General features: G+C 32.5%; 6 protein-coding genes and 1 long non-coding RNA gene across 12 annotated transcripts; 4 read left to right on the forward strand and 3 right to left on the reverse strand.

Annotated features, from left to right (window-relative positions):
• Positions 1–653: 653 nt before the first annotated feature.
• LOC128894552 (ATP-dependent DNA helicase Q1-like) lies at positions 654–3,122 on the reverse strand. The gene is made up of 2 exons (XM_054156371.1): positions 2,871–3,122; positions 654–2,600 (listed from the first exon to the last, which is right to left on the reverse strand). Exons 1-2 carry the CDS (start codon positions 2,920–2,922, stop codon positions 859–861), a joined length of 1,794 nt encoding a protein of 597 aa, XP_054012346.1. The 5' UTR covers positions 2,923–3,122; the 3' UTR covers positions 654–858.
• Positions 3,123–3,947: 825 nt separating this feature from the next.
• LOC128894823 (E1A-binding protein p400-like) lies at positions 3,948–13,134 on the forward strand. Its single transcript, XM_054156835.1, has 12 exons — positions 3,948–4,174; positions 4,247–4,372; positions 4,456–4,553; positions 4,682–4,853; positions 4,927–5,177; positions 5,278–5,809; positions 5,996–6,431; positions 6,752–6,779; positions 10,585–11,269; positions 11,669–11,835; positions 11,916–12,480; positions 12,569–13,134. The coding sequence occupies exons 1-12, from the start codon at positions 4,111–4,113 to the stop codon at positions 12,679–12,681; spliced, it is 3,237 nt and encodes a 1,078-aa protein (XP_054012810.1). The 5' UTR covers positions 3,948–4,110; the 3' UTR covers positions 12,682–13,134.
• On the forward strand, positions 7,199–10,007 carry LOC128894585 (uncharacterized). The gene is made up of 3 exons (XR_008461595.1): positions 7,199–7,441; positions 7,881–7,927; positions 9,692–10,007. It is a non-coding gene; the product is annotated as an uncharacterized LOC128894585 (long non-coding RNA).
• A 52-nt stretch (positions 13,135–13,186) lies between the features above and the next one.
• On the forward strand, positions 13,187–14,633 carry LOC128894579 (intraflagellar transport protein 22 homolog). The gene is made up of 4 exons (XM_054156420.1): positions 13,187–13,569; positions 13,765–13,934; positions 13,997–14,196; positions 14,289–14,633. The coding sequence occupies exons 1-4, from the start codon at positions 13,531–13,533 to the stop codon at positions 14,459–14,461; spliced, it is 582 nt and encodes a 193-aa protein (XP_054012395.1). The 5' UTR covers positions 13,187–13,530; the 3' UTR covers positions 14,462–14,633.
• A 169-nt stretch (positions 14,634–14,802) lies between these two features.
• LOC128894556 (bifunctional coenzyme A synthase) lies at positions 14,803–17,273 on the reverse strand. The gene is made up of 5 exons (XM_054156377.1): positions 16,419–17,273; positions 15,784–16,127; positions 15,475–15,729; positions 15,203–15,385; positions 14,803–15,116 (listed from the first exon to the last, which is right to left on the reverse strand). Exons 1-5 carry the CDS (start codon positions 17,005–17,007, stop codon positions 14,913–14,915), a joined length of 1,575 nt encoding a protein of 524 aa, XP_054012352.1. The 5' UTR covers positions 17,008–17,273; the 3' UTR covers positions 14,803–14,912.
• A 76-nt stretch (positions 17,274–17,349) lies between these two features.
• LOC128894574 (uncharacterized) lies at positions 17,350–19,125 on the reverse strand. Of its 3 annotated transcripts, XM_054156411.1 has the most exons (5): positions 18,721–19,125; positions 18,395–18,540; positions 18,082–18,238; positions 17,869–17,988; positions 17,350–17,781 (listed from the first exon to the last, which is right to left on the reverse strand). In XM_054156411.1, exons 1-5 carry the CDS (start codon positions 18,869–18,871, stop codon positions 17,633–17,635), a joined length of 723 nt encoding a protein of 240 aa, XP_054012386.1. In that variant the 5' UTR covers positions 18,872–19,125; the 3' UTR covers positions 17,350–17,632. The 3 variants fall into 3 exon arrangements, with proteins under 3 accessions (XP_054012386.1, XP_054012384.1, XP_054012385.1); XM_054156409.1 differs by having other exon boundaries at positions 17,350–17,988; XM_054156410.1 differs by having other exon boundaries at positions 17,350–17,988; positions 18,395–18,863.
• An 840-nt stretch (positions 19,126–19,965) lies between these two features.
• Positions 19,966–27,099, forward strand: LOC128894543 (protein MTSS 2). 4 transcript variants are annotated; one of them, XM_054156351.1, is made up of 14 exons: positions 19,966–20,249; positions 20,338–20,528; positions 21,700–21,761; positions 21,835–21,908; positions 22,114–22,198; positions 22,281–22,372; positions 22,468–22,754; positions 22,835–23,134; positions 23,353–23,481; positions 23,613–23,766; positions 24,275–24,550; positions 24,619–24,758; positions 24,839–25,206; positions 25,307–27,099. In XM_054156351.1, the coding sequence occupies exons 2-14, from the start codon at positions 20,457–20,459 to the stop codon at positions 25,965–25,967; spliced, it is 2,700 nt and encodes an 899-aa protein (XP_054012326.1). In that variant the 5' UTR covers positions 19,966–20,249; positions 20,338–20,456; the 3' UTR covers positions 25,968–27,099. The 4 variants fall into 4 exon arrangements, with proteins under 4 accessions (XP_054012326.1, XP_054012327.1, XP_054012328.1 ...); XM_054156352.1 differs by having other exon boundaries at positions 19,966–20,528; positions 23,697–23,766; XM_054156353.1 differs by lacking the exon at positions 23,353–23,481 and having other exon boundaries at positions 19,968–20,528.
• Positions 27,100–27,738: the final 639 nt, after the last annotated feature.

A 27,738-nucleotide genomic window follows, 5' to 3' on the forward strand; every position in this document is an offset into this window, starting at 1 on the left:
TTGTAGTATGCACGATCAAGCTTTGAATGAGAAAACAATGTACGATACACGGATACATCAGAAAATGCCAAACGTTCGTTACTACCACCCGCGATTTACTGTTTTTATGTGACGTTTTTTGTTGAACGTCTAACAATGAATGAATTACAGATCCGTTATCACTATAATACACTGCTCGGTGACTATGTAAAACGTGTTTGCCAACAGGCGGAACACAGATGCCCCTTATCCAGGATCAATATTTTCATCTGATCGTGAACCTGGCGGTTGGCTTACTATCCGAGCCACCGACATACCATTGCTCATCGTGTATATATGCTCTTTTTATTGATTTTTTTTCCTTCGTATTAAGTTTGAATTACTTTTCCCGTGATTCTCTCGGGAGACTTGTGTCATTTCTTTCTAAATAAAACTCATTTTAACACTTTAACCACCAGCCTACTTACAAACAATCTACAACGTAAAAAAGAATTTTCTCCGTTTGTATACATGAATGTACGTTGATGTTAAAATAGTATTTAAGAATGTAAACGATATGTTTATATTAGAAAATGTTTATTATCTTCTGAAAACATTCTTTTTCCTAGGAGTCGATTAATTTATGCATCCTTAGTCCATAGTAGCGATTTTCAATTATTTTATACATATATATTATACATATTTGTCGTAATAAATACTATTTATATTAATACATTTAAATTCATCAAAAAGAGATTCGTAAAAAACTGAGTAGGTTGTATCATTAATATGTAGGAACATTGAAAACTTCGATACAATATCCTGTTTGTTTTTCATTTCGTGTACTTCGTTAATAAACTTAGTGATTATATCACAGACAACTTAATGTATTTATATACATTAGTGTAATTCATAATTAAAAATGATTTCGTGATTATTATCAAGCGCTAATGCTGCCTTGGGACCACGTTTCAAATATGAAATCGTGGAATATGCAGAAAAATGAAAATCTTCCTGCAAATAACCATTTGCAAGTAAATGTCCTACTATAGCCTCACCCGATTCTCTTGTAAACTTTGGTATTGGCACGGAAGATACTCGTAACGTTGACGCACCCTTTCCGTACCAAGCATCTAAAAGTTTCAAGGCAGTCAATCTTGTTTCGATTTGTACTGCTTTAGTTAAGATTTGATACAATTGTCTACAATATACTGTTATGTTCACTTCTTTTTTTTCTTGGGACTTGCGGCAATGATCGCACATTTCTGCGCAATCACTCTTATTCCAAGTTTCTTCAAAGTGAGTCGCGATTATGCTACGTCTACATGAAGTTTGATCTAAACAGTATACTAATACTTTGTATAAGTTTTGCAAACCAACTTTGTCTTGAAACACCATTGTGCTTAATTTGAATACATCTAGTAATCTGTATAGGACTATGCATACTGACTTCTTTCCATCTCTACCTGCACGACCACTCTCTTGGTAAAAATTCTCCATTGATTTTGAAATACAGTGATGAATAACAAAGCGCACATCTGGTTTATCTATACCTAATCCAAAAGCAATAGTGGCAACTACGGTTTGGTATTTTCCAGATATCCACTTAGAATATACTTCTGATCTGTATTCTGCCTCGAGCATTGCATGATAACATCCAACTTTCAAACCTAATGTTCTTAAATCAGTTGTCAATTGTTCTGCATCTTTTATAGTGGTCGTATAAATTATACCAGACTTGTCTTTAAATCTATTTTTCAATAAATTTTCTATCATTGTTAAACACGTGTTTTTATCCGTTGGCTTACGACGAACCTCGTAAAACAGATTTGGCCTATTGAAAGTAGCTCTTAAAACTAAACATCCTTGAATATCTAACATTTTTTGGACATCTACGATGATCTTTGCTGGGGCAGTTGCAGTGAGGCCAAGAATTGGTACACCGGGAAACATGGACTTCAGAATTCCTAGGAATTTGTAGTCTGGTCTGAAATCATGTCCCCATTGGCTACAACAGTGAACCTCGTCTATCGCAAAACGATCTAATCGTTTAAGTTCAAAGGCTTTCTGTAACTTACTCATAAAACGATTAGATTTCGCCATATATTCTGGTGTAACATAAATTAGTTTAAGATCGGATTTCTTATCTACAAGTGCATTCATTACAATTTTTACATTTTCTTTATCACATTTCGCGCTAACCATCATAGCTTTTACGTTAATCTTTCGTAACCCATGTAATTGATCTTCCATCAATGCAATTAATGGAGATACTACTATAGTAATGCCTTTGCTAATAACGGCAGGTAACTGATAGCACAAACTTTTACCACCACCCGTAGGCATAACTAAAATAACATCTTCATTAGATAAAGTTGCATTTATTGTTGGCAATTGTAAGTCTCTTAATTTCTGAATTTTGAAAACATTCTTTAAAGCTTTCACAAGATCTTTAGACCATCTGAAGTCTTCTGTATTCCAATTCTTTTGTGATACGGATAAACTCTTTTTTAAAAGTGCATCATCTCGTAATTTTTCTTTGCGTTGAGTTAAAATCTTTTTACGATCTTCAAGCTTTTGCATATCATTTTCAATCTGTTTAAGTTCATAGTCAATGGCAGCAATTTCATCTTCTTCTGTAACTGAAAAGACCAATGCATTCAATTATTTAATTGTAATAATGTATATGATACAATAATATTTTAATAATAAAAAAGTACATCAGAATAATGGAATTTTTGATATAAAAAAAAAAAAAGATGTGTAACAACTGATAGAATTCAATAAATAAATCAGTAAGTATATATATGTACATATTATTTACATTCATATAATAATAATAATTAGTTAAGGATGTAATTATCTTTCTGTTTTAAATGTTTATCTGTTATGAAATAAACTTAATAACAAACCTTGATATTCATCATCTATTGTTATAACATTCTTCGAGCTACTTGCAGACATTGTAAATAAATTTAAAAATGCCTACGTACATTAACATCGAGAAAAAAAAATTTCTTTCTAATTTATGCATAAAGAAATAAAAAATCCGACTAATTAAGGTATAGAGTATCTATTCATTTTGTCAACAATGATTCAGTGTTCAGCACGTGTCTATATTTTATGCATCAAAATGTACTTCAGTACTATTCAGTTTTATTCGTGTTTAGTACAAAACCTCGTGGTAGAAAAAATTGAATGGTGGCGCCATCCGTGGCAAAACACTCAAGTTTGTCGTAAAATAGTTCTTCTGTTGAGCCGATAAGAAAGTAACCATTTACCAGGAATCGGCCACAGGTCAATAATTATGGCTCTATTAAATAACTATTCACAAAAACGATAAATTTGACATATTAATTAATATATTGTAGTGTTATAATAGTATTAATTATACATTCATGTAAAAAAAAAATTACTGATTAAAGGTATCGTTGACGCCATCTTACAGAAACGATGGGAACTATTTTCACTATGAACTTGGGCGTTTTCCCATAGATGGCGTCACTGGTACTAAAACCCGCTCATAGAGCGGCTCAGTGAGCGGTGGCTTTCCTGAATATACAGGGTGTCCCAAAAATATTGTAACACATTGAAAAGGGTGGTTGGGGAGGTGATTTGAAACAACTTTTTCCTTAACAAAAATGTTGTCCAAGGCTTCGTTGAGGAGATATTAATGAAAAACACTGACCAATCAGAGCGCGCGGATATCGTTGGAGCGGCCGCGGTAACGAAGGCTACGAGCTAAGCGGCCGCGTCAATGGCCTTCGATGCACGTTGAGTCACTTGTTCGCGTACAAGCGCGGCCGCTTAGCTCGTAGCCTTCACTACCGCGGCCGCTCCAACGGTATCCGCGCGCTCTGATTGGTCAGTGTTTTCCTTTACAACATTTTCGCTAAGGAAAAAGTTGTTTCAAATCACCTCCCCAACCGGCCCTTTCAAGGTGTTACAACATTTTTGGGACACCCTGTACATGCTTCATGTATAGTCGGCTGTACCACCAACCTGCTGTAAAAATGTCAGCGTCTGATCGTCGGTGAAGCAATTAATGGCGAATCTATAGTCACGGAGAATGTAAATAATGATTAGTGTAACAGAAAATTTGTGAAGAAATAGTATAAAAATACGTTGCAATTACTTTTTAATTGAACAAACATGGGTCGCCGTTCGATAAATACCACGAAAAGTGGGAAGTATATGAATCCCACGGACCAAGCACGTTAGTAAAAAACATAACCAAATAATTCTTTTCTTTCCAAACAATGTTCTATCATTAATAAATGTATTATAGGTAAGGAAGCACGTAAGAAGGAATTAAAGAAAAATAAAAAGCAAAGACAGTTAGTCAGAGCAGCTGTTTTAAAGGGTAAAGATCCTGCTCAGATCATCGAAGAAATGGAAAAAATAGATCAAATGGGTTAGCATGAATTTATTGTTTTTCAAACTTGTTAACATCATTAATATTCTGTAATATTAAGTTATGGTTTGTTTACCTTTTAGAATACAATGTCATGCAACCACCGCCTCTCAATGAGAAAGTGTTGAAAGATAAAAGGAAAAAGCTAAAGGAGACCCTAGATCGTGTTTTAAAAATGTATGTAAGTATTTCAAACATAACAATTACAATTTTCTTCAAAAGTTATTGGTAAGATTAAATTAACTTTGAAAAGTAATAATTTTATACAATGTTATACGTATCTCACTTTTCATGATTTTTTGCTTACAGGCAAAAGATGATCAAGAGAAATGGTCTGAATTAAAAGAACAATTGATACAATATGAACGTAGAAGAATAGATTTAGTTTCTTATTTTGAAGCTGTGCGACATGCACAACAAGTACAAGTCGATGAAATTCCTTTACCTTCTGCTGGTAATGACATATCCAGAATGTATTCAGGTATATTTAAACATTTTATATATATACAGAATATCGAAGTAGTTTATTTGTCATATAATGAATACTTTTTCAGGTTCCTTGACATCGCAAATACCATTGCCAGATATGCCGCAACCACCAGCACACATGTATCCCCCTCATCCACATTACATACCACATCACCCTCTTATGAATATACCAATACCGCCAAGCATTTTGAAAAAAACAAGTGCATATGCAACATCCCCCTCTATACCTACATTAGCACCTAATAAAGAACCACCTGGTGTACCACCCTTTCCTCCCCCCGATTTATCGAGTGACGATGAAGATGTATCGGAAAAGGTTGGTATTTGTAGTTATTCTATCATACTTGTTTGCTGTATCCCTTATCGTGTAATTAATCTACACAATTACTCACTGTAACTACAAAATTTATATGCAGGTAAAAGAACCAACACCAAAATCAAGGACAATCCGATTTGCGGATGATAAAGAAGACAAGCAAGAATCAGATAATAAAGAGAAAGAAACGGATAAAGAAAAGGAAAGGGACATGTCGAAAGTAAAGCCAACTACTTTGCAGCAAAAAATGTTGGCGATGGCAGGACAAGATATCGATCAATTTATGCGTGAAATGGAAGTCGTCCATAAAAAACGTGAAACTGAACGAGCTCAAGATTTGAACGCTCGATTATCGTTGCTTGAGGCAGAAAATGATTCTAATTCAAAATCCAGTAATAAATCTAATAATAATAAAGCAGAGGAAGAAGATCTCGAACCCCCAGGAGCATCAGACCACTCTTCCAATCACAATCAGCATGCATCATCGCATTCTCATTCTCACACACAACCTCATACAATGCCTCCTATGGGGCTGCCTCCACATCCTTTAATGTACAGACCACCACCACCACCATTACATTTGAGAATGCCTCCTCCACCACCACCTCGCATTGGACTTCGGTTGCCTCCTGGTAAGGATATTACAAACAATATAAATAAGTATAACGCTAACAAGCACAGTTCATTAAAAGTTTCGAATAATGATTTTGATCCTCTTCAGTACAATATTGATATATTTCGTAATTTATGCTGTTCTTTACTACTCAGTAAATCAGTTTTAAATAACACTATGTTTGAAAACTGAAATTATTATCTAGGTCCACCACCAGGAATGCCAAGGATGTTAAGGCCTGGACCACCAAGCATGCCTAGAATGCCTCCACCACAAATGCAAATGCCAAATCTATCAAATATGACAAATATAGGAAATCCTCAAATGCAGACGCAATCCGGAACAGGGTCACAGCCTAAGACACCCAATGTTCTTTCTGCTGCGCCACAATTGATTAATAGAAAAGACAAAGATGGCAAAAGTACTACAACTATCGAAGCAAAACCTCAAATTAGAAATTTAGCTGCCGATGTTACAAGATTTTTACCTACTTCGCTTCGCGTGAAAAGGGACGATAAGAAGAAACCAAGTATTTTGTCTAGACTTACAGAGAGAATACCAGAAGCACAACCGTTACGAACTCCTCAACCTAAAACTAAAGATGACGCATATATGCAATTTATGCAAGAAATGGAAGGATTGCTCTAAGTTTATATTATATTGTAATACAACTTTATTAAGATAGAAAATTATTAAAACCTGTAAGATATGTTACAATTCTTATTATTGCGATCAAAATAACTACTAAACATTCCTTAATTCGGTATCCCATAATTTCATTATACTTTTTTATTTATATGCAATTATATATAAGGTATATTTTTATAAAACCAATGAAAACATTAATAATTGTTACAAGTCACGTTTACTGTAAATATTAAAATTATAGTTATACTTAAATAAGTGTCTAGAAACACTTCCTTTTCGAATAACAATTGTCTAATATTTGTTTACAATACAGCTTACAATTAGTACGAATGCCAGGTAAGGTATTTTTATAGTATATTTTTATGGTTACGTTAATATTAATGTTACAAATTAACACGAATATTAATTTATTACACGGTGTTTGTTCACAAAGTATTATAAAATCGACGTTACAGTTTCATAAAAGAGAATTGGAATTGTGTTTGTGCGCCACATTTAGCGCACGGAAGTGTGTCATTCAGCGTCATTGACAGCTGTGCGTCACATTCGAAATACCAACAGAGAAAGGATCAAATCACACAAAATAAATGCTTTGTTTTATTTGTACTTACGCTATTTCTTTAATAAAAATATAATGAGAATAATTACATATTTATTCGAATCTGCTTCGATTAAATTCACGAAATGATGCGATCATTAAAGCATACGTTCGATAACCAATATGGCAGAACTTCCACTTCCGACAACAGTAAACAACGTCATTTCCTTCTTCTCTGTAACGAGAGTAATTCGTTTCCAGCATTCGTGAGTAAACTGTATAGATTAATTGCATACGTCTTTCACGTGAAGTAACCGCATTCTGCGCTGGAGATCCGAGTGTATTATAACAAAGAATTTTATTGTACGTAATATTTTACGATTAGTTATATATAAGTCATTGAACGAAGAGTTCTAACAGCCAATATGTATACAAGAAGCAGACAAAGCCAAGGCTATTCCAATGGTAAGTTACGCTATATTTTCTAATGAGTAAGCTGTACCGTTTTATGGTTAGTTTTGTAATATTTTCACATAATAAAGATGCGTGTTGCTCTTAATAGGTTACGGATATATAAATAGCTTTAATAGACATAATCAATATTCTATATACCGGCTTTTAATGAATGGCGTCTTCGAACGGACATGATCTTGACGCATTAATTTCATATTCTATTAATGATTTTTAGGAAAGGAAATAGTTACATAAAAATATTACAGAAATTGTGTTTTAAAATAATTCTTTTTTAAGAAAATATGTGTATGTACATACACAATTTCAGCTCAAATTTCTAAATACTTTTCGTATTCGGTACAGAACGTTAAAAATTTGAGTATATATAATATAATTTTGAATGTTCATTACCTTACACCAATATTAATAATATTTTTCATTCAATTTACAGCAAGAAACCAAAATAACCAAAATGTAGGATATCAAGGACAAAACGCCGTAAGTTTCTTGGTTTTAACAATAATTTCATTGCGATATACTTTCTATGATATTTAGAAAAATCTTAAACAAAATGATGCTAATTTTGTATAACTGGTTATATTAGTTGAACATATGATCTTAAAGGGAAAGCCATGAAGTGTTGGTCAATGATTTTGATGTTTCGGCACAAACTTTAATTGAAAATAAATTCAGCAAATTGTTTTTGAAGAAGTCAAGGTCAAATGTCATGGTGTTGAATCCATTTTGGTTGAAGGGAAGGGGTACATCTTAAGAAAACAAATAATTTCCACTAATATATTTGCAGCTCACAAACCTATATCTTTCGAGATATTAAGGATTTTACTTTATTATTATTTTAGAGCAAGCTGGATGATTGTAGGGTTAGAGACAAAATTATTTTCAATGGAAAAAGCCCATATCAAAGCACATCAAAATCAGTGACTTACACTTCATAGTCTGTTCTTGTTAGCCAAAAAACACATTAGCTCAAATATAATATTGTTTTGATTGATTCATATTTAAAAGAAAAATTTGCATACCAAAAATAGTGTAATAGTAACAATTATGACTAAAAATCAAATATTACTTAATATCTGTTATTGACAATGAGATAATCGTATTTTATTAAACAATTTTTTCCGTACATAACTAATAGTGATTTAACATCATAATTTTATTTCTATTAAGAATGAATTAAAAATTATTTGAATTAAATATATTCACAAATTAAATTTCATGTGTTTATCAATTTAATAAAATATATAAATTTCTTGGTAATAGGTATAAATGCTTCAAATATACGAAACTATTAATCTAAATGGCAATAACTCTTTATAGCAATAGTTTTAAGACAATATATGTACATATGTATTTATTTCTTCTATAGTTTAAAATATACATTTAATAAATATAAAAATATATAGAACAAATTTCAGTATACTAGTGCGAATAGTGGAAGCATTTTTTGGTAATATTCTGGTACGTATACCAAAATATATTAGTTTCATTCTTATCCACAATATCGTTTGGTATGTATACCAGAAGTCTATTACGAAGTGTTTCATGCATACAAGCATATGTATACACTTGAACAAGGTAGTAGCAATCATACATTTCTTTTGGTATACAAAATAATACATATGTGGAGTGTTTTTGAGAGCATGTAACACTCTATAATTAAGTAATTTCTAAGATAAAAATAAGCTGATATAATTATTTACTTTCAACCTTTTTATTATTAGAAATTTTGTTTCAAGATACATATAGAGAACTTGATTCTGAAGTTACTGTGCTATGATATTTTTGATTTATCCTTTTTGTCAACAAACTATATTTTTATTTACTATTTATTATAATTTTCTTTAAAAGTTTAAATATTATTGTAAAGTTTTGGCAAAAGAGTTTGGAAATGTTAAAGCAAAACTTAAATGGTTCAGAAGTATCACTTTTCTTCAAGTACTCTACATGTAAACATTAAAACGAAGGGTTCAACAAATGGCTTCTAGAAAGAAGATAAGTTATTTGATCTGCAATTTAATTATATTATTTCATTATTCAAATGATAATTATGTATAGAAAATTTATTCATGTATTATGAATTTTTTATTAACTGCATTAATATGAAAAAAGGTGGAAATCATTTCCTATAATTTGTATTCGTCATGATCAAACTGTGTAGTTGTTCCATTTGTTGTTTCCAATATTTCATCCATTTGCATGTACTAATTAGTGGTCCCTACTTTCCCCTCCCCTGCAATGCAGGAACTAGTAGCTATACAACAATACCGAGGAGGTCTATTCAGCCAGGGACTAGTTCGTCAGTTACCCACATAGCATAGCCTGCCACAAGCCATATTTTTGATAATACTGAACTGATGTTTAAATAAAGCAAATTATGATAATGTTTATAATTTTAAATAACTATATTTTCCGTACAAAATACAGATGAAACAGAGGATGATGTTACATCCTATAGAACATTCAGGATCTATGAGAATGTTGTACTCCCTGTACAATATGTATAGAAGGCTTATGCAGAGAGGAATGGAGTATTACTACTTGCAGCCTGATATATTATATCCTTGATCTATTATAGCCTTTAATAATGGACTTAAAGCTTGTAGTTTAAATATTTTTCAACAAAATGGCAACATGATTTTATATTGAAATCGAAATTACAATTTTTAAATTCATTTTTAGAGGTCTTTTCATCTAGTTATCAGATTGAAGTGGTTTCATTTGATTTCTCATTACAGGAGCATTTTATATATCTATAGAAACTACAACATACTTTTAGTTGCAAAATATCCTATTAGACTTAACATTATCTTTTATTTTATATTTTATAAAATGAACTTCTATTTATCTTTTAAATACAAAATAGTTCATATTAACTATCAACCTTTACTATTTGTATAATTTAAGCTATAACAATTTTGTTTCCACAAATATGCATAAATTATTTTTGGCTACAATATCATGTAAAATTAGTATTTGTTTTGAAACAAATTTTGATTTGTAATTGTTCGTGCTTATTACTTTTTATATACATTATTTATTGCTTTCAATCATGTGTAAACTCGGTTCAGTTATAAGTAAAAAAATATTGGCCAGAGAAGTATTTTGGTAGGTATGAGTTATGGGGGTAGCATTAGACTGCTTCCGAGTACATATACGATGCTAGACCTTGGTGGGATAGCACTACCGTAGAGGTTCCTTGTGTAGCGGCGACCCACCCTAATTTTTTGCAGTACAACCAGCAAGGAGGCTTTCAAGGGTCACAACCCCCTCCTAATCAGCAGAGCAATTATAAGTCAGGTGGTGCACCAAATTCACAATCATTTAAGCCGCAAACACCGCAACAACCCCAAATGCAACAAATGGCACCAAGAAATTTGCAGCAAGGGAAACCTCCACAGCAGCAACAGCAACCACCACCACCACAGCAGCAAATGAAACAACAGCAATCTGTACCAAGTTCACCTCAAATTCAACCTCCTCCTCAGTCTCAACCTCCACCTTTACCTCTATCTCAGCCTCAAAATCAACCTCAAGCTCAGCTTCAGTCTCAAGCTCCACCTCAACCTCAACGATTAAAGCCAATTTTGAAACAAACTTCCCACACTCAGCAACAAGCAGCACCAGCTGTGCAAAGTACACCTACTCCACCTTCTCAACCGACAGTTCCTACTCCGTCGCTTCCTCCAACAACTAACAATATCCCTACACCACCAGTAACTAATAATACTACTGAAGCAAAAAATGATAGTGAAATATCTGACATTATTGAAATGGAAATACAAGAACAGCAACCAAGATGGAGGCGTAAGGCACCTGGATGTAAGTATTACAAATACTATTTTGTTCTTACCTATATGCAAAATATTTATCTTCTTCTATATCACATTGTTTATGTGTAAAGTATTGTCTAAAACAAGCATAACAGAATTGAAAAAAGCATTTATACTTAAAATATTAACGAAAGATAATATATTTTCGAAATATTCAGTTTAATTTTTTATTCGTGTATATACATTGATCAATAACTATTGTTAGAATGATGACAATTCACTGCGCAAATTTGAAGATTAAGATAATACCGTGCGTTCCAGTAATTTACTGTTGAACCTGTGTCGTTTTTAATCACCAATGTGAACATTTGTATACTGATATTGTTTAATGATAAAATTAACAAATGCTCCTGTTGTGTTATACATGTAAAAGAATATATGGGTTTAGTTAGGGTAAATAAGAGATTGAAACGACTTCGTTTGAACCAACGCTTAAGGAAGACTTTACAACCAAAGAATGCAATCATGGTACTAAATGAAATGAAGGCTGGAGTACAATTTACATTTCCTGAAACACAAGGAATGCCAAACTCTCTTTATCTTGTTCATGCAGAGGTATTTAAAATAGTGTTGTCTTTTCTGAATGTAGCTACAATGTAACTAAATAATTATTAATATGATGTAAATAAAAACAGCTTGATGGTAAAACTTATGTTGGACAAGGGTTGTCTAAGCCACTTGCTCGACAAAATGCTGCTGAAAATGCATTGAAAGCCTTACTGCTTGAAAAAATGACGGCAGCGTCATTGAAAGCACGTATTGATGCCGAAACAGATGGACAAACAAATCAACCTACAGAAACAGCTCCTGTTCCATTGAAAGAAGAACCTAGCGAAGAAGGTGTAACACCAATGGATACTAGTCCTGAAGAAAGTGATGAAATTCCATGGAGTTCTTTGGCTAGTTTCGCATTGTATAAACTCTTCCTTGAATGGCACAATCAAGGAACATCGGTTCCTGTCCCAAGGCCAGGATTACCATCACCTATTAAGGGAATTAAAAAAGAGATCTCTGCTCAGGCTCCAAAAGTTCCAGTCCAAAAAGAACTTCCCCCAAATGCTACAAACATACATCCTGTTATGTTATTGAATCAAATGAGACCAGGTTTAACATATGTAGAGCTAAATCGTGTTGGTAATCCTCCTAACACAATGTTCACTCTTGCTGTAGAAATTGATGGCGTTGAATATACTGGAACAGGTAATGTTTTGTATATAAAATATATTTACATACGCTAAATTGATACGCGTTTATTTCATGCTGTTTTTTTTTCATTAACATATTACAGCAAGAAATAAAAAGGATGCCAAGAAGATAGCAGCAAAATGTGCACTTTTGGCCTTATATGATTTATGCTACCCAGATGATAAAGTAACAATTGAAGATCAATCAATGGCTTAAATATCCACAACAATATACAAACATAATTAACGTTTGTAATCACGAAAATTGTAATACTATAACATGAATATATGTTTCAATTTTATTACTTCAATTTATAATTATATGAATTACTGCATATCGCGGTAATGATTCTAAAAATTGTACATCTTGCAATAATTATATAAGAATTTCCCAACTTATATTTATAAACATATAAAATTCATCTGTATGTACACAATTATGTATGCTACTTAAATATCTGTTATATTATAAAAGGCATATAAAAGTATTCTTTCAAACAAAATGAATTCGTTCAATGTTATGATATAAATAGACAATTTCCTAAATAATATGACACAGATATCCTATCAAAATAATCATTGTATTTCTTTTATTGAAACAATGTATGTTTTTATATATGTATTTCATTTGTATCTACAATAAAGTGACATCTTAGTATTGACCATTATACTTTAATTACACATTATTTCATTATCACTACCAGTAATCTACCTTGAACACATTAAGTCAAATGACACGATCATTTTCAAATATAATGCAATTCAATCGTAAATCAATATAGCATTTCTCCTTTTTCAGAAAGAATAATTTTTCTCAAGCTGTTTTTTCCATTTGCACACAATGGTATTGATTTTATTTTCATTTTGTATTTTTAAACATAAATAGATTTTCGTAACTAATGGCATGTTTATAAAAATTTACATTTGTAGATAAGTATTTTCTTTTAAAAAATGACCTACTTTCCGAAGTCCATACAAGTGGGTGACCTGTTGTTATGGAAACAATTTTCCAAACACTTAGGTACAATCCTAAGCTATCTTTATTAAATAGAAGTACAGTCGAAACATGCAACCATTAAAACTAATAGTTGTAGGACCTGTGAGGGTAATGTTCTTAATTTAAAAATGATATAACAATATATATATATATAAATTTATCGTGTATAAATCTTTTCTATTCTTTATTCTATTTATTATATATATATGAGAATATGTAATAATAATAAAATACATCACTAGCACACACGTAAGAGTTTTCATGAAATTTAAGTAATTTTATATGAAGATATATATTTTTTAGAGCGGTAAAACGACGATATCAAATTTTCTTGCTGATGCTACAGAAATACCGTATGATTACCATCCAACGCAAGGTGTTCGAATATTGGAATTTGAAATACAAAACGTAATCGTAAATAATAAACATGTCACAAAAGATATCGAATTGTGGGATTGCAGTGGAGATCATAAGTATATAAGAATAAATATATGTTTTTTAATTATATAAAACATATAATACGAAGATGTTTTAGATTCGAAAATTGTTGGCCAGCTATAAGGAAAAATTTGCATGGTGTTATATTTGTGTACAGTGAAAAATCAAACGAATGTTTGAAAGAACTCCAACAACTATACGATTATTTTATTAATCAAACAAAACTAGGCCCAGAACGATGTGTAATATTTTGTTATGATCCTGAGAAAAAAAATCCCGAAATATCCAAAATTATTTGTAAGTACAAGTAAATATAATATTACAGATTCGTAATGCTTTTTAATATTCATATTTTACAATCACAGTTTTTTACATTGTTATAAACATAGCATCAACATTTGCGAAAGTGTCTCATGTGAAGTGCAATGTAGAAAGTGGTGGAAACAAACTTAAATCTGATTTTTCTTCTTTCGTAAGTACAGTAGTTACGAAAATGTACAATTACACAGATCCACAAGAAAAAGATATTTTAAGCGATAACATATTATTCGTCAAATATTAATGCGTATCTTTATACAATGTGTTTATTTTATTTGTATAAAGTATGTATTATAATAACAAATTTATATAATTATTGTTCTGTTTATATCTTTATTTATACATATTGTAACATGTTTTAATAATCACAGAATATTTAATAAGAAATGTTATAAAATAAAGTAATTTGTACTGTATGTTATACCTACACATTTAATTAGGTTAGGTTAGTACCCTACAATGTCATTTATAAAATGTAATTAAAATCGTATTCTTTATTAAATTAGTTATACCCTTGACTTATCATGCCTTATCAAAAAGTATTAAGTAAGAAAAATATATTTTGAACTTAGTAGAAGTATAATCTACATTTGATATCCAATTTATTAAGAAAAATCAATATTAATCATAAAGTTTTCAGAAATTTTGTATTCAAATTATAAGTTTGATTGATATAAATAATATATATATATATATTAACTTTTTACTTGTTCAGATAAAAATGCCATTAATTCATTCCATGCTTTCTGCACTTGCCTTTGAGTAATATCATGACTCCATAAGCTACATATAACCACATTTGCTTCGTTAACTTGTTCAACATTACTTGGTTGAACCTGGATTCGTGCTTTTGCGTCATCTGGAGTTAATCCATTTCTATCTATTACTCGTTTTATTGCCTAGAAATTAAAGAGATAACTGCATAGTATAATTATTTATTGTAATGAATTTATATGTATTTGTAATGAATAAAATGAAAACTTACCTCCTCCGGTGGAACAATACAGGTCCAAATTTCATGACATACGTACTGCCATTTAGCTTGAATTAAAACAGCCGCTTCTATCACAATTATATCAAATCCTTTTGCGTAAAAATCATTCATCTGTTTCTTTGCTTCATCCAAAATGATAGGCCAAACGAGTTTATTTAATTTATCTAATTGTGCCTAGAAATACATTTATATTTTCAATTATATAATAAGGAAAAATGACGCAGTACAAATGCAAAGAATATCAAATTATATAATAAACTTGCTTTATCATGGAATACTATATCCCCAAGTGCTTTTCTATTGATAAATCCATCCGATTTCAAAATAGTAGGGCCAAAAGTTTTAAGTATTGCATCATAACAACTTTTGCCAGGCTGATATAAATTGTGTGCTATTTTATCACAATTTACAAGGCCTGCACCTAATTTTTCTAATTTATCAGCTATAGACGACTTTCCACTTGCTATACCACCAGTCAATCCAATAATATAAGGTTTTAAAGGTTTATCATCTATCCTCTAAAAACATAGTAATGTCAAAAACAATTTTATAACATTACATTTAATACGTACAGGAGGTCGTAGTCTTGTACCCAGTAATCGTATTCTATTATTACTGGAACTGAGTTTACTTTCTTCATGATCTCTGTGATCTTCATCTTCTAATAATTTAACAACACAAATATCTAATTTATTTAAATTGTTTTGTACACGCATTTCATTTACTTTTTCTCCACCACGTTTTGTTTCTTCACTAACTACTATCATTTCAAAAGTTGGATCACTTTTAGTTGGCCCATACATATCATTTATTGCAACAACATTATATACCAATGTTGAATCTATGTCTTCTAAAAATTCCGTAATATTCAGTATCCTTTTGGAACAAGGTTCTATCAATTCCCATAACAATTTTCCTACAACGTTCAATCAATTTATTTAGCTAAAACACTAATAATGTTTAACTTCAAATTTATAGAAGATAAATAGTATAAACTGATACAAGCTATATTTTTAAAAATTATTGATAATACAGATAAAAAGGGCCAATCAATCTTTACAATATTAAATATAAGGTTTCTTGGTATCATCAATGGTCCTCAAGACAACTGCTTGTAACAGTTCATCCGACTCATCCCATATAATTTTTATAATGTGGCTGATATGAACCACATTTTTCATAGTATTGTTGAATACGAAATTCTTACCATGTAACATATTTGTATTAGTCACACCAACTGTAAGCTGCTGTGTACAACGTAATACAGCTTCGCTTAAAAATATTTTATGGCCATTGTGCAACCGATCAAATGTACCGCCAAGTACTACACTTTTATAAAGTTTTTCATCCTCAATGCAAGGGATTAGGCTTTCTTTTTCTAGTTTCTGATCATCGTTAAAGGTAACAAAGCTACAGTCCATAGAAGTATTAGCTAGACAATCTTGCATAAATGTATCAGCTTCTCTTTTACTACAAATTCGATCAAAGATCACTACCTCTATAGGTTTTTTTGTATTTATTACAGATAAATTAGGATTTTTCATGCTTGTAAGTAAAACTCGAATATCGAGTCGCGCAGATATTGCTGACGTTTCAGTGTAAATATTGGTAATGGTTTGGACATAACGTGTTACTTTACATTGTGGACTTGCAACTGTGTAATTTCCCGATATAAATAGGTTCTTCTCCGGGAAGTATTGAATATATAAAGTTTTTAATACGTGCTCCTTAATAATTGGTAATAATTTTTTCACTTTCGTTGGATTTGTTAAAACTAACAAACCTGTGTTTGCCATTGTATGTTGTACAAGAAGACAATTAACTTTTAACCTTTAACCTTTTTCTTTGATAATACTTCCATCAAATAATGACGGATGTTATACATTACAGATTACGCATGTATCAGTGTTTTGCGTAAATCGATTACATGCCGCATTATGTAATATTTTTATATCGAGAAATTGATAATTTTTCTTATCAGCGCTGGGCACAGCCGAGTATTTTTCATTGTGTTTGTATATATGTTCAATGTTCAATAATTTACTATTATAGGTTATTGTAAACGATAATAGTTTAATCATTTAAATGAAACAGTGCAACTACACAATCAATATTCAGCATCATTGTTTATTCAAAAATATTATTGACTGATTTCAACTACTGCTGAAATTTTTGTATTTCCACTTAAACTTTGCTTAGGTTGAACGTTTTTTAAAACCTAATTAGTGTTGGTTGTACAAATTGAAACAGAAGTAACTATATATATATTTTTATTTTCATTAGTTACAATTTGTTATCAAAACTTAAATTTTATATAATTCATAAGTACCACAATGAATATAGTATATAATATGTGTAATAGTAACAAAATTTAAGTATATACTTAATGTATTTATGAATTATGTTTATAATTTTGTAAGGTCAATATGGTGTAGAGGTACTTCTGGAAATATTATCTAATGGATCCTTATGATGCAAAATCATCCACTGAATTAGTTTTGTATGGTTGCTAGAAAATGCCATTTCTAACAAAATATCAAACCATTTGTCTTCAAAACCGAATTTGCATCCTGTAAAGAAGATAAACATTTTTGTATTTAAAGTAGAAACTATGTCAGAACTATAAATACAAAGCTGCACATTCGAAATAACCCAACCTGTGTTATGAAGTATTTCAAGACATGAAAAATCATTTTGCATTGGATAATTAAGGCAATAATAAACAGCCATACACAGAGCATTTTCTCCTATTGCTGTGGTAATGAAAGGATCACCACCTATGTTTATTTGAAGAAAATATGTATGTTGTTTTATTGCATTTTATTATATCATAACAAAAGTAAAACATTATTATTTTATTGCATATGTACCCTTTGCTAACATGAATGTTATTAGACATGTATGACCTTGTAGACAAATGCGATGGAAGGGTGTCAAATCATTGACTGGAGACTTTACATTTAATAAATGTGGACAGTAAACTACTATATCAATGCATTTTAATGCATATAATTTTTCAAAGCAATTCTGAAAAAACATAAATAATTTATGGATGCGTCATTATGTAATATAGTAAAAAGGATACAGAAATTTTACAAATCATGTTTAAGTATAATATTTTTTATATAAATTTGTATTATTTTTATTGTGAAATATTATGTTACAACTAGAAAATTAATTTACATCAGCCGCATATTCCAAGTTATTTAACATTTCTTTGTGGCTGATTATGCTACGATGTCTAATAGACGAGCGATTGTAATTTCTAATTTCCTGTAATTCCATTGAATTTTGTTTTGATATATGCATGAATTTTTTATACCAACAAGCTGTAATCCAATTAAAAAAAGTGTTTAATTCAGAATACAGTGAAATTTCCTTGTGCATTGATAGTACGTTATAAAATTTATACATAGTGTAAGATAAATTAATATAAAAAGGCTATGAATGTTCGATAAATGTAAAATTATAATTATTGAAAGAAATTTGAAATTTTGAAATGTTTCTACCATGAATACGGTAAAACGTATAAGAAACAACTGCTACGAATCCAGCGACAACAGTGGGTATAAACAATCGCGGAATTGCTTCAATTAATATCATAGAATGTTGTAATAATATATCGTAGAATGATTCGATATATTTTGTTATAAGGCTCATTATTTTTACTTCTTTCACTCGCGATACGTGAAAATATTTTTGTCACTAACTCTCTTTAAATAGGGATATTACATATTGCAATATGCATGTACAGGGCTGATTCAAGGATATACAAAAAAGAGAAATATTATAATTATAGGTATCGAAATTAACTTTTAAAACGCAATGAAATACATTTAATACATACAAGTATTATCAATGATTGTAAGTTACTGATAGATTTATTGTAAGTTATTAATATGTAATAAAAAGATCATTTAGACCTCTATAACCCAGGGCTCTACAAAATCTTATTTCGGTATTGGCGATGCTTCTATGCATTACTATTGCGCAAGCGCGGGGCATTTTGACGCGCGAAAATAAAGTGCAGTAGTAAAGGAGAGGAGATGGATGAAACTAGTGACTTTCCCCTCACACAGCACGAGTATATACAGGGTGTCCCAAAAATGTTGTAACACCTTGAAATGGGTGGTTCGGGAGGTGATTTGAAACAACTTTTTCCTTAGCGAAAATGTTGTTCGAGGCTTTGTTGAGGAGATATTAACGGAAAACACTGACCAATCAGAGCGCGCGTATACCGTTGGAGCAGCCGCGGTAGCGAAGGTTACGCGCTTAGCGACCGCGCTCGTACCCGAACAAGTGACTCGACGTGCATCGAAGAACATTGACGCCAGAGATGGGCAAATTCCTAGATTTCGAATAAATCTGAAGTTTGCCGATGTGTTTGTCTCGTTTCTTTCTCTGGGAAATGTTCGAAAGAGGAAAAGAGACAAACATATCGGCAAACTTCAAATTCATTCGAATTCTAGGGTTTTACCCATCACTGTCCCGAACCACCCATTTCAAGGTGTTACAACATTTTTGGGACACCCTGTATATGTACTCGTTTATGCATGTGGCAAACATTTCCCTATCGTTATGTTGAATAACCAATCAGAAGAAGGAAGCAATGATGCAGGATATTCTCTTTCAATAGTCGACTCTCCGGAAGTGATTGTCGAAGGGGTAGAGAAAGAGAGAGAGAGAGAGAGAGAGAAAAAGAGATCTTTACCCTGTGTAACGATTAGATACACTCCGAATCCTCAATTTGAAGTTCTAGAACGGGGTCGCCGTAGGGGGGCACCCATGGATATTTAGATATTGCAACGAAAACAGAATCGACGCAGACGCGAACCAACGCGAACCATACTTGATCGTCGCGATGAGTGCATTGTTTCGAAGAACCCGTCCCTAGTGTTTACATTTTTCTTCGCGAAGCTAATCAGTGTTATGATTTCATCTCGTCGCAAGTATCTGTGAAATCACCGATAACAGTCATCCGATTTTTTAATTAATCCGCGTAGGAACGAATCGTGACATATACGACGGTCGAGTTCATGTAAATATACTTTTTATCGGTGTCTTTCTTGTGTTACTCCAAATTGTTCTCTCTTTTTACGAAAATGGCGAATTATATGGATCGCCAGTATTCGTACGGGAATTCAGTACATCTTCGTACAGATGACAAGAAGTGAACTCTTCGACAATTCTGATGCGGACGAACTTTATTGGGGCCAAGTAACAAAACAATTTGGGATCTTCAAAGATGGATGCAACAATTGAGAGAGAGTGCAGTGCTCTGGGTGGTCTCTTTCAACAGATTATAACTGATATGAAGGTAAGAAACGCCGTGGTTGTTTTTACTCGATGTCTGTTTTGGCGTTCGAACGCGTTTTTTTTCCTGTTCATTGTTTTTTGTATGATGTTATACCGTTGCACAATTTACGATGCAGGCGAAGACGCGTTTGTCGATGCAATGCCTCCGACACCCATATTTCGTAAATACTGTGAAATCATTGAATACGATCGAAAATAAAATATGATCCTTTTTGCTGTTCGTTCTTTTATGATACTTGTAAGCGTTGGCGATGTCCTGATTCCGAAAGCTATTCTCTGAAACCATTGAGATACTTTACCGCGGTAGAACGAGGGCAAGCTAATTTACACATGCTCTTTGAGCGTCGAAATATTTTTAAATTCTTGCGCGACAGTTAGTGCTGCATAAATACTCGAATAAAAGTATTCGAAATATTATTTGAAATGAAACGAATGGAAATAAAATAATATTCCAAACATGATATGAAAAATTGTATAACGTAATATTTATGTAAGAATGTTATGATCCCACAAAGAGCAATAAACTTAGTCTGGGACAGTTTTTCAATACTTCAATCTAAATTTAAATTTTATAAGTAGGTTATTTACAAAACATGTGTATTTTATATATTATCCAGGTTTATATTTAAGCCTTATTTGTATTACCACAAGATAACTCAAATATTTTAAGTACTATGCTATGAAGAATAGAAAATATTGTACTTTGAAAATATATAATAAAGTTTTTTGTGTTCCATTTCAAAAATTAATTTTTTGATATTTCAGAGGCATATTTTACTTTTTTATTTGAATAAGAAAAAAAAAGTTACTACAGAATATATAAATTGTGAAAAGAAATATTTAAAAATTCTGTTATATGTACAGACTTTTTCCACAATATTTTTTAGTACAATCTAACTGTTAACATATCTATGACTTAACATCATAATTACAGTACCTATCTAATTTCCTAGCCATAAAAACATCTAATCATAAAGAATAGGTAGGCGTATATGATTACATTATCTGTATTCAATATGTGCAGTTGTATTCTGTATCATACAAGTTACAATAAAAAATGAACATTAAACTATAACTGAGTCTGTTTACGATATAAATGTGAAATAAAATATTAAAATTACATAATAGATATTTCTATAAGTAGGGATAAATTCAAATATTTTTGTTATTAGAATGGAGCACCATTGTGGGAAGATTTAATCTCTAAGGCAACAAAATTACATTCATGCTTAAGGTAATAATTGATATAAACAATTATTTTATAATAACATAACAGTTAACTGTATTTGTGTTTTTATGTCTTTCAGAGCTGCTATTTTAGCTATTTCTGCTTATCTTGAAACATTTCAAAAAATTGCTGATGCTGCAACTAGTGCAAGAGGTAAATTACTCCTATGAACTACTTATTAATTTATATTAATTTCTTTTGTTATTAAAAATTGTTTAATCAAATTTATAAAGCACATGAAGTTTCTTCACATATTGGTTTCTTTTCTCTTAAAAAAACAGTAAATTAGTCATCCATATTATTCAATTCTATTACTCTATAAAAATAAATGTAACATTAAGAATTGCTTACAATTAAGGTGCAACAAAAGAAATTGGGACTGCTTTAACTCGGATATGTCTTAGACATAAAGCAGTAGAAACACGTATGAAATCTTTTACCAGGTAAATATTTTTTATTATGTTTTAATAATCTTCTTTTTTTTGTTAACTATTCAAACTTTTTACTTAAATTTCTGTCTATTAGTGCTATTATGGATTGCTTGGTGTTACCACTTCAAGAAAAATTAGAAGATTGGAAAAAGTCATTAATAAATTTAGATAAGGAACATGCCAAAGGTGGGTAAGACATTTCGTAAGTCCAAAATTTATTAATAAAATTTGAGTATGAATCTTATTATATAGTTATTAAATCTGAACATATGTTAATTTAGAATATAAGAAAGTAAGAGCAGAATTGAAAAAGCGATCTACAGATACTTTACGATTGCAAAAGAAAAAAGCACGTAAAGGTCAACACTTACATGGACAAGGACAATTGCAAAGTCATGGACCTACATCGGGGGACATTGAATTAAATAGAATGTTAGAATCTTCTGCTGCTGTTATCCAAGAAAAACGTCTAAGTTTAGAAGAAACAGAGAGAAGAGCTGTTCGTGCAGCCTTGCTCGAAGAAAGGGGCAGATTCTGTCTTCTTGCCAGATTTTTAAAACCAGTACTTGTTAGTAATATTTATTCCATATAGTAGACAGTTAACGATTTAATTTCTTGATATTATCTCGAATAATATGTACAACACAGGATGAAGAAATTGCAATGCTAATGGAGTTGACACATCTCCAAGAAGTTTCTGATCAGTTACAACGACACGCAGCCTCTCCGCATCATTTACCACCCGCATCGGAACAAGTCATAACAGATATAAAAGGCTGTGATGTTACTCAATGGTCACTCGCTACACCTCCTTCCAGTCCTTCTTTATCTCTCGGATCGAGGAAAAGTTCAATGTGTTCGATCAGTTCTTTAACTAGTAGCAGCAGCGGTTCTTGCAAAAGTCATCCGAGCCCGTCTGGACATCCGTGGCATAGATCGCTTTCTCAGGTGAAAACTCCGCAACCGTACAAAAAACAATATTAAGTTTTCTTTCTCTATGCTTAGTCGTTGTACTAAGAATAATAGCCTTTATAATGCATGGCATATTAATTTCACTGTTTATGCACTAGCTGTATACCGTGCAAGTAGTTGCTCGTAGATTACAGCATGAATGCCATTTGGCATCAGCTTAGTGTATGTGGTAGTCGATGTTGTACTCGTTGTAGTCTGTCGGTGTCAGGCCCTCCAGCATCAGCGGTTTGATGACGCTGCGCCACTTGGCAAACGGTAGTTCCCGTGACTCTGGCTTCACTTCTCAGGATACATTGTATACGCAACCCATTTCCGAACATCAGGTAAGGTTGCTAGGAATTAGTTGCCTGCTAGTGTTTCACGTCTTTCTTTTCACTTTTAACGCTAAATCAAGTTTTATACTACACGACATAAATGTTTGTTATGTCCCTGAAGTTAAATTGTGTTGTCGTAGGTATCAAATGTGTCTTCTCAAATTAATCAAAATACTGGTTGTACTACAAGACCCGTAACTACTGCTACTTGGCCTGACTTACAGGAAACATCAGTTCAATTCGACAGGCAAAATCAGAACACAATCAATGAACGGCCGCATACGATATCTTCTGGTATGTACATTACTGTTATTGCTATTATTTGTGTATAAAAAAAGTAGAATTCATTTCCTTTAAGGGATATTCTCACTTCAGCGTCTCGAAATATGAATCATTTTTGTAAATTTTTTAAAGAGAAAGTATAAATTAATACATATTCTTGTTGGGCCTTAAAGAAGATTTTACCATTTTTATAGCTAGAAAGTTAATGAATAGTAGCATTTATATGTTTTCGCGCGCACCGTGACGAGAAAAACATACTTTCACTGTAAACGGCCTAGAGAAATGTTCTCAAGTTAAAGTCAAATGCCTTACGTTTTAAACATACGTAACAAAAAATTGACATTTTTTAAATATCTAAAGTGAGACGACTCCGTAATAATAATTTAAGAAGTACGAATTATAGCAACTTGCCAGTAAATTTCCTCATACCTATAAATCCGTTACAACTAGAATTTATTATATTGAGATTAGAGGTGGTTAATATCTACGATTTATTTAAGATTATTAATTACTGTTGTAGCTTACGAAAAAGGCCATCAGAGACCAGCTCTCAGCGTTTACACATTCCAAGCTCCAGACAATAGTGGCTGTTGCCACAGTCAACCTGCTTCTCCAGTTTCTTCTTCCTCAAATCAAGCATCCAGAGTACAATTGCGTAGAAATAATGGTAGTAATCGTCCTCCAATACCGAACAGATGTTCCAGTTTAGAACGACCATCAGTCCCGGTGAAGAATGAACCTCCTGGAAGTCCTCGAGGCAAACCGAAGTTACCGCTTCCAGCACACTTAGCGAAAGGTTCGTATTATTCTTTACCGATCATTTAAATTTTGAAACATATGTCTAATAGTATGGTACAATTACAGAATTAGCAACTCATCAACTTCAGCAACCAATGTATGTAAACATGCACGAATTAGCAAATTTAGCTGCAACCCGTGCTCAGGAGATGCAGTTACCGCTACCTCCACCACCCGCATCACTAGCAGCGCCAGGGTCTGAGAAGGTATGTGTTGAAACATACGCATATAACGTCCTACAAGTCCTTTTATGATCAGAAATATTTACATCGCTAACTATTTATAGACTGAAGTTACGGAAAAGGACGGTGGAAGTCAAACATCAGAGTCTAGCGTGGAATCCAGCAGTGGATATGGAAGTCAGACTACTATACCGCATTCTCATTCGCTTCATAATCAAAATGAGAATGCCTGGAACGTACCTGGTGCTGCGTCTACTCTAATGGTTCGCAGAGGATCGGTACAGCAAGCTAGCAAACCTCCTCCGCCAACAAGACGCACGTCCACTGTTATAACTGCCACATTCAATAATCCGTCATCAAGTTCTAACGATGAACGTACCGATAATACTTGCGACGAGGCTGAGAATCTTCCTCCGCCGCCAGCATTTTTATTAGAAGGTTCTTCGCCTACAGCTAGCCCTACTCCTCAGCGGTAGGGGACAACTCCATTTAACTATTTGTTGAAATAAAATAACAACACTTATATAACATCTGGAACACTGATTTAACGCAATATATATTTCATATTGCAGATCTGTCTCGGTGTCAGAAACTGTAAGGACCCTTACGGAATTACGTCACACCCCCGCGAGTCCTTCTCTTTTACGAAAGGCTACTACAGGTCAGACGCAATCGCATAACAATGCGTCTGGCACATTACAGCATAATACCATGTTACAAGTTACTCGAACTTCCGTCGAACGTTCATGCGCAGTAATTCGCTCAACTTCCCAAGAACGTGGGTCGTCTACTATGCAAATGACAACGATCAACTCAGGTGTAAATATTCAAGGGCAAGGTCCTGGAGGAGTAGGTCAGAGCTTTATGGCGGTTCTCAGTGCTAAGCTTATTAACAGTACAACAGGTAGCAATGCCAATAGTGGTAATAATACAAGCAGTAGTCCGAAATCCTCGAGGAAGCACTCCATCGAACAGCAGATAAATAAAAATTCCAAAACACCGTCTGGTTTTCTTGAAACTTTAAATGCTAAACTAGCCCAACAGCAACAGAATATGCAAGGGAATAATATGACGAGTAAATCGGCAAGCGTAAGACGTATTATGGGCAATCGCGTGCCCATTATCGATCCTTTGCAGGTTAGGGACTCTTTGATGGATCAAATACGAAGAGGAACATCCCTTAGAAAAACCAGCGGTCCCATTAACGATCGTTCGGCACCTAAAATCTATTGACTATCGTAATACTGATGTTCACGTAAGTTCCTTTATTATCTCTGATGCATCTATGTTGCATTTACGATTGTTAACAACAATCGCAACGCTCGTCATCGAATCCGATGAACGTGCTTACATCGCCAAAGAAAATGGCACTTGTTACGCGGTGATCGTATATGTACCTTTATGAACGTACATTCGATAATTGAAATTAGCATACGTTGACTTTTTTGCACTTCGGTGCGCTAGCGTCAAAGTAAAATGGCAAAGTGAATTGTTTTCACAAATTCGTTGTTTACGTCATTGGTTTCATTATAAAAATTGTTTTGAAGAAGGCAGGCTCTATATTAAATCCACCTTTGATACGCGATACTTTAGTGCTTATTACGGTATACAAATTAAATCAAAGCGAGAATAAAATGACTTACCTTAATTGTTCAATTAGAGTCTGATCTTATTACATTGTAATATCTGATAATTAATAAGATTCAAGTAATATATATATTTATAAAGTGTAATACAGTAGCATATTAATATATATATTATTTCAACTCTGCTTGGTTTGGGTTGACGTTTAATTATACTAATGCCCAATGCTTGCCAGTATTGCGGGAAACCTGACTGATTTAATAATACCATAGTAACAATTTAATACTCTATATTTTAAATAAAAAAAAAAGGAAAAAAAGATGGAGGGAATATAAAATCCATGTACAATTTAATATAGAGCTCGTGTCTTAGCGTATCGTTATGTTATTTGTAGTTATTAATTTTTTCCTCTATTATTTGTCTTTCATTTTTCGTATGAAACGCACAAGTATAATTGTTTTTGTTTCATATTAACTTCTCACTTGGTATTTCGTGTGTTCCTTACGGACACCTCCTGTAGTGTGACATCTGTCAATGATAATATCATACTTGGTATGACAAAATTGATAATAAATAATGAGTATTACTGCCCAGGTGGAACCTAATGTTAGAGTTAGTTTTTATACTGGTCCGACTATTCCATCGATACGTGTACCTCTACCATTCATTCAATATTGATGTAATATTGTATTGCACTACGGTATTACTATTTCATTATTATTACTTTTTTCGATAACGACGCTTAAATCGATTTTATCATATCAAAGATTTTGTATTGGACCCAGTGTAGCTTCTAGATTGTAATAATTCTAGTTCTATTCCCGAATCTAGAAAGGCATCCATATTAACGAACGCCGTGGATTTCCGTTTAGAATATTTTGCAAACGAAGATTTAACTTGCAAACATATTGATACTACATATCAAAGTTTTTGTATCGCTACGTTTTTTCTTTTTTATATTAGTATAATATATACGATACTGTTTTATAATGTTAGTACTTACGAACGTTAAGTGTACTGTTACAATATTTTGTGAAACGAAAGTGCATTTACTATTGCTCGAGCATTTACTGCCAACGTCTGACCATCGTTCCAACGATATCGGGCCGAAACGATTCGTCCCGATACTTTCTGTTCTGCCTGGGCGACGCTGTTTCCAATATTCGGTAAATGTTAAAATAAATTGTATGTGTGTGTTCGACGGGATCGATTGGAAATCGATAGTTCGTTGTGCGATAAACTACCGGTAAACATACCTTTCAGCGCATGTTCTGACAAGCCTATGCGAATAACGATCCTAATGTAACAAAGTATTATTAAGCGTATTCGTCCCGTTCGTTAAGTTAATCGACCGCGATGGGAATTCCAGTATCTCTCTCTCTCTCTCTCTCTCTCTCTCTCTCTCTCTCTCTCTCTCTCT

This window comes from Hylaeus anthracinus, unplaced genomic scaffold (assembly GCF_026225885.1).
Source record: "Hylaeus anthracinus isolate JK02 unplaced genomic scaffold, UHH_iyHylAnth1.0_haploid 4, whole genome shotgun sequence".
In the NCBI taxonomy this organism is placed as follows: domain Eukaryota; kingdom Metazoa; phylum Arthropoda; class Insecta; order Hymenoptera; family Colletidae; genus Hylaeus; species Hylaeus anthracinus.

Coding starts and splice junctions, on each gene's coding strand:
- LOC128894552 (XM_054156371.1), bottom strand. CDS start 2,922: ATGTCTGCAAGTAGCTCGAAGAATGTTATAACAATAGATGATGAATAT. Junction 2,601..2,870: donor AATAGATGATGAATATCAAG/GTTTGTTATTAA, acceptor TGGTCTTTTCAG/TTACAGAAGAAGATGAAATT.
- LOC128894823 (XM_054156835.1), top strand. CDS start 4,111: ATGGGTCGCCGTTCGATAAATACCACGAAAAGTGGGAAGTATATGAAT. Junction 6,780..10,584: donor TAGTACGAATGCCAGGTAAG/GTATTTTTATAG, acceptor GGGTAGCATTAG/ACTGCTTCCGAGTACATATA. Junction 11,270..11,668: donor GAGGCGTAAGGCACCTGGAT/GTAAGTATTACA, acceptor ATATGGGTTTAG/TTAGGGTAAATAAGAGATTG.
- LOC128894579 (XM_054156420.1), top strand. CDS start 13,531: ATGCAACCATTAAAACTAATAGTTGTAGGACCTGTGAGG. Junction 13,935..13,996: donor GATTGCAGTGGAGATCATAA/GTATATAAGAAT, acceptor AAGATGTTTTAG/ATTCGAAAATTGTTGGCCAG. Junction 14,197..14,288: donor CGAAATATCCAAAATTATTT/GTAAGTACAAGT, acceptor TTATAAACATAG/CATCAACATTTGCGAAAGTG.
- LOC128894556 (XM_054156377.1), bottom strand. CDS start 17,007: ATGGCAAACACAGGTTTGTTAGTTTTAACAAATCCAACGAAAGTGAAA. Junction 16,128..16,418: donor TAATACAAATATGTTACATG/GTAAGAATTTCG, acceptor TGAACGTTGTAG/GAAAATTGTTATGGGAATTG. Junction 15,386..15,474: donor ATATAGTATTCCATGATAAA/GCAAGTTTATTA, acceptor ATGTATTTCTAG/GCACAATTAGATAAATTAAA.
- LOC128894574 (XM_054156409.1), bottom strand. CDS start 18,871: ATGAGCCTTATAACAAAATATATCGAATCATTCTACGATATATTATTA. Junction 18,239..18,394: donor ACTTGGAATATGCGGCTGAT/GTAAATTAATTT, acceptor ATGTTTTTTCAG/AATTGCTTTGAAAAATTATA. Junction 17,989..18,081: donor AACATTCATGTTAGCAAAGG/GTACATATGCAA, acceptor AAATAAACATAG/GTGGTGATCCTTTCATTACC.
- LOC128894543 (XM_054156351.1), top strand. CDS start 20,457: ATGGATGCAACAATTGAGAGAGAGTGCAGTGCTCTGGGTGGTCTCTTT. Junction 22,755..22,834: donor GATTTTTAAAACCAGTACTT/GTTAGTAATATT, acceptor TGTACAACACAG/GATGAAGAAATTGCAATGCT. Junction 25,207..25,306: donor GCTAGCCCTACTCCTCAGCG/GTAGGGGACAAC, acceptor TTCATATTGCAG/ATCTGTCTCGGTGTCAGAAA.